The 9,521-nt window shown below is 47.1% G+C and overlaps 1 protein-coding gene across 3 annotated transcripts in view; it reads right to left on the bottom strand.

Moving 5' to 3' along the window:
* Window positions 1–322: 322 nt before the first annotated feature.
* Window positions 323–9,521, bottom strand: part of CADM1 (cell adhesion molecule 1) — a 321,409-nt gene continuing 312,210 nt past the window's right edge. For 2 of the 3 annotated variants that reach the window (XM_044919820.1, XM_021696623.2), the window contains 2 exons: window positions 5,419–5,550; window positions 323–3,410 (listed from right to left, as the gene is read on the bottom strand). In XM_044919820.1, the coding sequence (XP_044775755.1) occupies window positions 3,292–3,410; window positions 5,419–5,550 (251 nt within the window). In that variant the 3' untranslated portion in view covers window positions 323–3,291. The remainder of the gene's footprint in view (window positions 3,411–5,418; window positions 5,551–9,521) is intronic. The other variant, XM_044919819.1, reaches the window with a different exon arrangement.

Genomic DNA, 9,521 nt, shown 5'->3' with positions numbered 1-9,521 from the left:
CAGGAAAGTTGGTGGGGGTGGTGGGTGAAGGGGGTGGTGGCTGAAGGGGGTGGTGGGGAGGGAGGGGGGCAGGGGGGTAGGGCAGGCGGTGAATCGGCGGGAGGGGCCGCCCCGGTTGGCCCGCCACTGCATCGCGTGCACCTGCACAAATCGCTGAGTCCTCGCGGCCAGAGCACCTGGCCCACCTGTCCACTGACGGGAGAAGAGAGCAAGGGCAGGGAGGGTGAGCGGAGGAGAGAGAAAGCAGTTCGAGGCCCCAGCCGGCAGCCTCTCTGGGCACCTGCTGCCCGCGCTGGGGGGCGGGGGGGTGCCGCGCCCGACCCTGGGGAGGAAGCTGGACCAGGGGCCCCCATCTCTTCTCTCGCACCCCGGCGTCCGTTAAGAAGTCCATAAAGAGTAAAGGATCACTTGGTAACATTAATTTTTTTTTATTAAGAAGACAGATATTTTATAGTACTTTTTTTTTTCTTTTTTTTTTGTAAAAATGGTATACATGAACGAATACAAAATGCGAATGGGAACATATGGATATGGAATTTCTTACACCATAACATTGTTCATGTACACCTTCAAAACAGAACTGGCCTAAAGGGAAAAATAAGACGTCGGTGTGACTAAAGAACAAGCTTATTTGGCATCAATTATACATCCTTCATTATTTTATATTCCTTTAAAAAACACAAAAAACAAGTTTGTTCTTTCTTCACTCTAAAAAAAGTGATCAACCTGTACAAAGTAATACTCAACAATACATTTCAAACAGTGCACTGTATACTTAAGAAAAAATACATAAACCAATATACAACTAAAACCCATAATTTCCTGTTTTTGTTTTGTTTTATTTTTTTTTTTCTTTTCCAATGTGTGGGGCCTACACTTTGCAATCTACCTGAGACGGAAAACACCAATCGAAACACATGAACCTGAGACATGTCAACATTGTAAGCCATAAAGTTACATCAGGAACACTGCACTACTGTACACTTTTCAAAACAAAGATGGGAGGTCCCAAAAATGAGATGCCAATTTTGTGAGCAATGGTAGGTTTTTTTTTTCCCCCTAAAAAGAACAACTGAAAAGACCTTTCAACGACATGCTAAATGGTTCTCACCCTTTGATGCGGTTATACTATGATCAGAATGGGTGCTAAGGGCTCGGAATAGAGCTGCACATTATAAAATTCATTGAAAAAGGGATGTTCGTTGTGGCTTTTTGTCTTGGTTAAGTGCCTAGGGATAGGAGGGGGGAAAACAAAATGCTGCTCAATATGGATTTTCTTTTACATATCAGTCCGTTCCCAAAAGGCCCCCATATTGCAATGGTTCTATCAAAGGTTAAAACAAAGACAAGAAAAATAAACACACTTTCAAATAACAAAGAGTTGATACTTTTTTTCCCCTTAAATAAATCAGCGTAAGTTTTCCACATAATGTAACAATAGTAAAAATGCACCTTGCAAAATCCAAAATTACTCACTGAAAATGTTATATAATATATATTTATATATATATAGATCTCTTTTTTGATGCCATCTTTCCATAGGGACTGTATCCTGGAGTCTGGAGCCTTACCAAAACATATGGTAAGAGTTTTTAGTTTTCGTCCTTTGGGACTACTTCTAGATTTCCTAGACGTTTCAGTGAAAATCCCCACATTGTTTAAAAAAATGTAAATGGTAACTTGACTCCTCTACCTTTTCCCAAGGCTCCCCATCTAAGATATGTTCAAGGTAACTTATTTTAGTAGCTAAGCACTATGGCTGCCATCATGCGAGGATCAGTAGTTTTTTGGCAGATGGTTCTTAAGGCTGAGGAAAGAGGCCAAGGCTAGTGTATGAAAGGTAAAAAGATAAAAACACTCACATTTGAGTTTTGATTAAGTAACTGAAAATCCCTACATGCTGTTTTTCCACCTCTGCTCTGACCTTTCGAGAACTGAGATCGACAGCAGACCAGTGTGAGAACAATACCGGCCCTCCTTTTGTACCTCCTGCCTTTGTCAAGCCAAATCTGAAGGAATGAACGTTTCACACGGATTCGAGTTGGAAATCCCAGCATGACAAATATCTGTAATATACAGTACATGCAGGCCACATCCTACTGCCTTCCTAACTAAGCACAAAGGAAAAAAAAAAAGAAAACAAAACAAAACAAAAAACCAACCCTGTCCCATCCAGTCATTCACACGCCACGCGGACTTGCTTTTTCCTACAAATTAGTGAGAAGTATGGCCGATTGGGAAAGGCGGATGGAATCGTTTGGAACAGAAATAACCAGAGCAGAACTAGCTTTTCCCCCCCTCCCTACTTCCCCTCCTGTGGCAACTCAAATTTGTCCACTTATATAAAAGGAACAGACCTCACCTGTCAGGTCTGTTTAGGGCATTGAAAAAGGAGGAGCCCTTTCCGCCCCAAACCTTTCTGGACAGTGTGGGGTATCTATGCTGAGCCATCTACAGATACAGAATTAAAGACAGATTCAATCTCATTATGACACACCTCACTTGCAGATAACCCTGTACAGTAATGTAGTTCCACAGCAAACAGAACATTTTCTGAGTCACAGTCTAAGTTTCTAGTCTTCACTGCTCTAAGTATTTGAAACATGGGTAGCAGCAAAGAGTCCTCATTGTTTGTTCACCCAAATCTTTACGACAACAGAGAAGAATGCATTATGGACACACTAAATTCTGAACTATGAAATCTAAACTGTGCTGGTTCTCCTTTTATGAAACTGAATTTTGAACAGAAAGCAGTTACTTCAAAAATAAGCAACAACAGAAAAAGCAAAAACAACAACAGAATCAGGGGAAAAAAGATTCTAAGGAATCCCAGCAGGCAAATTCCAAAATGGGAGATTTTGGAAAAAAAAAAAATCCAAAAATTTTTGGGGAAACATAAATGCACACAAAGGAAAAAGAAAAAGGAAAAAAAAAGGAAAAAAAAAGGAACGCAATGAACAAACAAAAAACAAGGCACAGAATTTTCTGCAATCTACTCAAACTAAATCCAAGCATCCAAGTTTGACTTGGTAGGAAGAAATAAAACTTAAAAACAAAACAAAACAAAAAACCAACCAACCAACAAACAAAAAAAAAAGAGGTGTCAAACAGCAGAATGTACTTTCAAAGAACATTTTTTTTTTTACACAGCAAATCCCAAGCCTTCCCAGTCTCGCACCTTTCCACCCATTCATAAAAAAACACACGAATTTCTCGCAAGTTCCAACATCACTGTCTCTTTATCATCTAAATAGGGCCAGCTGGACACCTCATTGAAACAAAAAGGCTGATCTAGATGAAGTACTCTTTCTTCTCTTCGGAGTTGTTCTGTCCTCCTTCTGCATTGATTATAGCAGTGTCTGCGTCTGCGGCATCATCGGCTCCTTTGGCTTCATGAGTGAAGTATGTACCTGAAAGATGAAGGGGTAAAGCACCGTGACTGTCTGATGGCCTCTGTGCAAAGTGGTACAGAGATGGCAACGTGCTTTATGGCCATCATCAGCCGAAGTGGTGTGCAGGCAGCAGAGGGGAAAAAAACAATCGGAAGGAGAGAGTGAGGTGGGGGAGACAAATGGGGATCCGGGGGTTCCAAAGGCACCACTCCAACTGAACCGCTGCGATATAATTCAGCAAATGAGACATTAGAGCAGTGATTATGACCAGAGGGTGTCGGCGGAAGAAGACGTGAGTGGGAGCTAAAAATGCAGAAAGCTGGAGAGCTGTTGACTGACGTGTGAACAGTGAACGCCAGGACCAATGGCCAGAGATGTGCGCGCACATGGTTAAAGACCAAAGCAAGGAAGAGCAATTAGCCAATTAATGAATTAGGGCCCTGATGATGTTCTACTGTCGCCTCAGCTCGTTTATTTGACCCCTCCCACCCCCGCCCCCGCCTCCTGTCTTCAGGAGTCATGGCTGCCTGTGCATCAGCGGGGGCCCGCACGGGCAGGTCTGACCATCTGCTGCCTCCCGCTTCAGCATGGGGTCCCCGATCGAGAAACAGCTTGGTATCGTAGTAGTTGTGATCAAGGCTTGGGGTCTGTCTTAAGGGACAAGCGATTCTTGCTCAAGGTGTGACTCTAGCCTGGACCCGGATTCATGGATTCGCTAATTGGCACAACCACTTGAGAATGACGACACACAGAACGCCCCGGAGTTGGAGACACTTTCATTGGCAGATGCTAACCACTTACAGGAGAGTTTATGGGGAGAGACAAGGACTGCCTCTCAGTAGGACATCTAGGTAGCGCTTACACTGCCTACCATAACCAAATAGCCCTCCTCCCGTTATACACTGTATTCTCGAAGATTCTTAAGGAAAAATAAAAAAAAGGCCGATACATTGGTTGTATTCTCAGGTTTTCATATGTGACAAATCTGAGCAGGCAGGCGGTCAGATGTCCCCCTCCTATCCCCTTCTTTCCTCTGGCCCCTCGTTCTCCACAGCTGCTGAGCAGACTCGGCCCTGCTCTCTGGCCTCACCTTCCTGGCTCTACCAAGCTCAGCACCAAGAGGCTGGGCATTCTTGGCCCAATGGGCTGCCTCCTGGGCACGGGCAGAGGGTCCCCAAATGGTTTATGTGGGAAACAGGCACTGTGTCCTAAAGGTGGTTTCAAGTACCTTGGACCTCCATTGCTGTGCTCAAGGGACCTTCCCCAAACCCAAATCCTACGATCCAGTGGTAGGCAAGCGCCTGCGGTTAATGCTATAGGAAAATCCCACAAGCTCACAGCACAGAGCTTGAGAAAAACAGCAGAGAGACAAGGGCCGACAAAGAAAGGAAGAATAAATTACCAAGGAGGGGGGGGAAGAGGACTGGAGCAGCATGGGGTACAGAGGAGGAGCATTGGAAAAGATGATTGCCCATCCAGGCTGCACAGTTGATAAGTGTGATGATTAATGGCAATTTAAATCAATTGCACAGATAATTTTTAAAAAATACATATTTATGTGGCTTTTAAAGCACATTAAACCAAGGAAGTATTCTAGCCACTGTGACCAGCTTCCCTGGAGCTTGGGGCCAGGCAGCACTGCCTGTCCACCTGCTTCCCAGAAAGCAGCAGGGTATGGGCATGTTCTTTCCACATCGATCGCTTTGGGGTTCATGCCCCACCTTGCACAGCCCGGCCCCTATTTTTACAATTTTTGCTCTATCCCCAATTACGGATTGCAGAATCACACATCTAGAAAGCTTTTTGAGAAAAATCCAAATCAAGAAGCACTCCTCATCAACCCTCGGAGTCCTCATCAGCAGCTGCTTTCTGTTTTTTTTTTTTTTCTCTCCCAGTTTCAGGAAACATCGATAGGCTATGTGGCCACATAATCCCAACTGCCTATCAAGGGAAACCTTCGTCAAGTCCCCAGATGCAGGGGGGGTGGTGACGGGAGGCCTCCTGCCTGCCAGAGCACCTTGCTTACCTTTATGTCTGGCAAAATAGCGCCCCAGAATGATGAGCAAGCACAGCATGGCGAACACGACCACGGCCACGACACCGCCGATCACGGCGTGATCCACCGCTCGGATGGCGCCCTCCTCGCCTGCTCGAGAATCTGTCGGAATCAGAAAAGGAACAGGGCTGTAGAGCTCGTTACAAGACACCAGCAGCCCTGGCCACACTACCTCCAGGTCAGAGGTCACCTTCTTTTATAATGGAGGAGTCAGAGAGATCAGCCAGATGGATCAGCTTACAGCGAGGGAACAGACTGACCTGTCCAGGGCCGGATTGATCTGTTCTCCCCACAAGGCAATTTCATGACACGCAGAAGAGGAGCGCTAACGCACGGGGAGCACGCTTAGGGACCAGGGAGAGAAGAAACAGTCTGTCCGGTCCCGGCCTGGTCTTAGCGCTCACTCCGTCCGTGTCCAGCTGCAGATCCTAACGAGGAGGCCGACCTAGCTACTTAAGGGCGCTCGGGATGGCACCTTCAGGGCACTGGAGGGGAGGCGACCGGAGCTTTCAGAAGCTGCCCAGCGACTTCATCCCCACTAGGCATGTGCATAGGAAAAGGAGCTCACAAGTCACAGCTGCCTTGAGATAAAACAAGGCTTATAAGACTAAAGACAGGTGACATGCTCGCTACATTTAGGAGGTACAAGGGAGTAAGCCTCCATCTAAAACCTCAAAACCTAGTTCAAAAAAAAGGCAGCAAGGAATAATTGTCCATTGCCACAGATGGGCTTTCTTTTATTTATTTAACACTTCACGAGGCGATTAATTTTCCCTTGTAAGCATCACTCCCTCAGGATGTCTTCTTCCGACTGAGGAACGACACGTTTGGCTGGGGAACAGCTCCAGAATGGACCCAGAATGAGCTATGGCGATGCAGAATGGATGCATGGCAGTGTAAAGAATTTTAATTTAGGAATGTGGCTACATCACCCCTTGCTGAAGTCCTAATGGCACCTGAGATTTATAATGTAGTAAAAAACAATTATTCTCCCGTTGATTAATACATTAACATTTTGGAGTGGAAGCCAAACCATTGTCTTCTTTTTTATTGAGTCAAGTACGACACCTCCATTAAAATGATTTACTAGCTGTACCTTACAATTTAAGCACAGCAGCAACAGAAACGGTAAAAATCTTTTAACTTTACATGATTTGTGAAGTCATATGTGAAGGATTTACCATTTAAATCTTTCAGTACAAGAAGCACATGGCCCTATAAATCTGTCCCCCTTGCAGTTGCTGGACGCCTGAGAGAAATGCATTTCACCAAGAAGACGGAGAGTGCAAATTCAAGTCAATTTTTAAGAAAGATTTATCTCTGTCTCTCTCCAAAGAACAGAGCAAATCTCTGAAGCCTCCACCTCTAATAATATTTGAAGTTTATCGATCAAGTGTACAGATCCGTGACAGCTAAAGGTAATGGTGCTCTTTTGAGCCGAAACCTGATACAACGCTTTCAGCAGGAGGGCATGATTTACACTTTCTATCGATATTTCCAATTCTGCTCAGAGATTAAGTACTGAAGGATGTGGGGAAAGAACTCGTGACTGAGGGTTCCACGAAAAGTGCTTTAATTAAAAGAGTTTAAATTAAAAAATGAAGTATTTAAAGTGTTTCATTAAGTTACCTTTCAGAGGACTACAAAAAACCCCCAAAAATCCCAACCCAAACAGAAATGCCAAATCGGAGGTAGCAGCAGGTCGCCCAGGACAACAGGATGATGGGAGTTTAATTGGAGAAGGGAGATGGGTTGGAGGCAGAGTGCACTGCAGCCAATTAGCCCGCTCTGTGATGTGCGAGTCCCTCCAGCAACCTGTCTAATAAGCTCGACTTGAAACGTGGTGGAGAAGAATCGCCCTCCTCGGCCAAAAGTGTTGCCTACTGCGGACGCAACAGCCTCTGTGTCTTGAAAGTCATCTCAACGAGGCAGAACTCTGCCGTGGAAACTTTTTCTTTTCTTTTAGAGACAACGGAGCTCGTGGGAGGGGAGCACTCCCCTCTGGGGGCCCCCCCGACACAGGTATCTGCCCGAGGAGAGCGCTTCACACCCCGGAGACTCTCGCCCAACTGCACAAAGTCAGACTCGCTGATGGGAAGACAGAGTTAACAGGAAAGCCAGGAAGTTGTGTTTTCCTTAGGGAGCTGTCAAAATGGGGGATCTTGTGGGAATGAAAATTAACTAGTCTCCAATTGCCATGAGCTTCAGACCTATTGAAAAAATAGGGAGTCTTTCAACTAACTCCCTGGGTCTTAGGCTTGGGTGGGGAAAACAGCGATACTAGCCATGGAGGAGAGGGGAAAGTGAGGGGCAAGAGCTGCAGAGAGGCCCCGGCCGGGGCAGACTGAGAGCAGAGAGAAACTTCGAGAGGCCGTCCCGGTTCCAGGCACAGACCGAAATAATCCCTTCGGGGAAGGCACTCTCATGGCCGCTGTTCAAATACCGCCTCCTCCATGCCTAGGCACAGGAATATTCTACAAGCCAGAGAAAGCCAGAGAAGCTCTGTGATCCACACCACCACCTCACGGGCCACGTATCTGCGGATTAACTTCCTTAGCCAAAACTCTGTTGGATCCTTGCTCCCCATGAACTTCGGGCTCAGGGTGCTCAGAGCTGCCTCATCACCCCTGCACTTTGGCCACATTCACTACCTGGGTTCTTGGGATCTTCCCCGCCCTCAAGGACATACACATTTTACAGATACTTATTTATAAGGCTAATCTCTCCCGCTATCTCATGATACTCACTTGGTAAGAAAGTTTACTACCACCAGTTAATCACCAAGACATTTTTCCTGCCTTCAATTACCGCAGACGGACACAGAAGATAACTGATGCTTAATTTACAGGGAACACTGCAGTTTGTGAGCCTCTCACCACCTCTTCCCACCCCACCCCGGGGTCACCGTCCTCTGTGAAGAGCAGCGCCCTTTCCTGCCTCAGCTCAGTCCCCGCTTTTGTTTCCATGTGTGGGGTGGGCGGGAGAGTTTTCAGAGCGCTCCCGATTGGCCCCAGGTGGTGGGGGAACGGGGTGGAAGCTGGTCACGGACTATGGGGCAGAAGGGCCTGCACCTGTGGCTGGTGACTTGCTCAGGGCGAGAAGCAGAAGCACCAGACGTTACATCCCGAGGCAGCGGGCACGTGGCTGGAGGCTGCAGTAAGTAGGGGCCACCAGGAGGAGCAGGGCTCTGACAAGTCCAGCAGCAGCCCGGCCTTTCCTGTTCCGCTCACCAAGGGAGAACTCCCGCCAGGGCTTGAGAAAGTACCTTTCACCATCATCCAAAGACCCTGCTCCTCTTGGGGTGCAGACCTTGTCACTCTAAGGTTCCACCACCTTTCCTGGGGGGTATCCTCTCCGGATTTTTGGCTCCTTTTCTGAATCAGGCAAAGAAGGAAAGCAAAGAGCCAGACTCTACAAGCGGCCTCCAGCTTCTACACTGAAAGGACACGTGGGCGTGGAAAGCACTTACACGCCTGGTCCTCAGGCGAGTGGTCGGCTCTTGGGCTCAGAAGGTCGTTTTCTTGCTCTTTTAAGAAACGAGTAACAGGTGTTCCTGAGAGTGCTCCTACTTCTGGGACTAAGCGGGGCCCCGTCATCCTGCAGAGGAAACGCCATGTTTCTGTTTGGTGTATTTTGCTGGCATCAAGGTTAACCCAGCCTTGAACCAAGCACGTTTGGGTGGAGTGACGAATGTCACCCAGTCCCTTCATGTGGGACGCCGAGGACCTTAGGCCTCGTCGTGCCATCGTTCCGGGCTTCAGGGGCTCTCTCTGAGCGCTGGGAAGAGGCTGTGCGGGCTCACGGCTGTGGCACAGTCCTGCCAGGACTGTCCCCTCTTGCAGCCCTGTCCATGGCTCCAAGTGTGACATGAGTCTCTTTAAGGACAGATCAGGCATGAGCTGCTTAGTATTCGTGAGTTGGCTTTTCTTTTGGCAAAAAGCTGGAACAACCTGGCTCCAGGTGAGAGTTTACAAGCTGCTTGCAGAATGTTAAGTTGGCGACTATGGCTTGGGTCAGAGCTTCAACCGTCCTGGGCTCGCATTAGCATCTTAGAAACTGCAAGGACAAAAACA

Source organism: Neomonachus schauinslandi, chromosome 11, assembly GCF_002201575.2.
Source record: "Neomonachus schauinslandi chromosome 11, ASM220157v2, whole genome shotgun sequence".
In the NCBI taxonomy this organism is placed as follows: Eukaryota; Metazoa; Chordata; class Mammalia; order Carnivora; family Phocidae; genus Neomonachus; species Neomonachus schauinslandi.
Note: the sequence above shows the minus strand (reverse complement) of the source record. Positions and strands in the feature narration are given on the sequence as shown.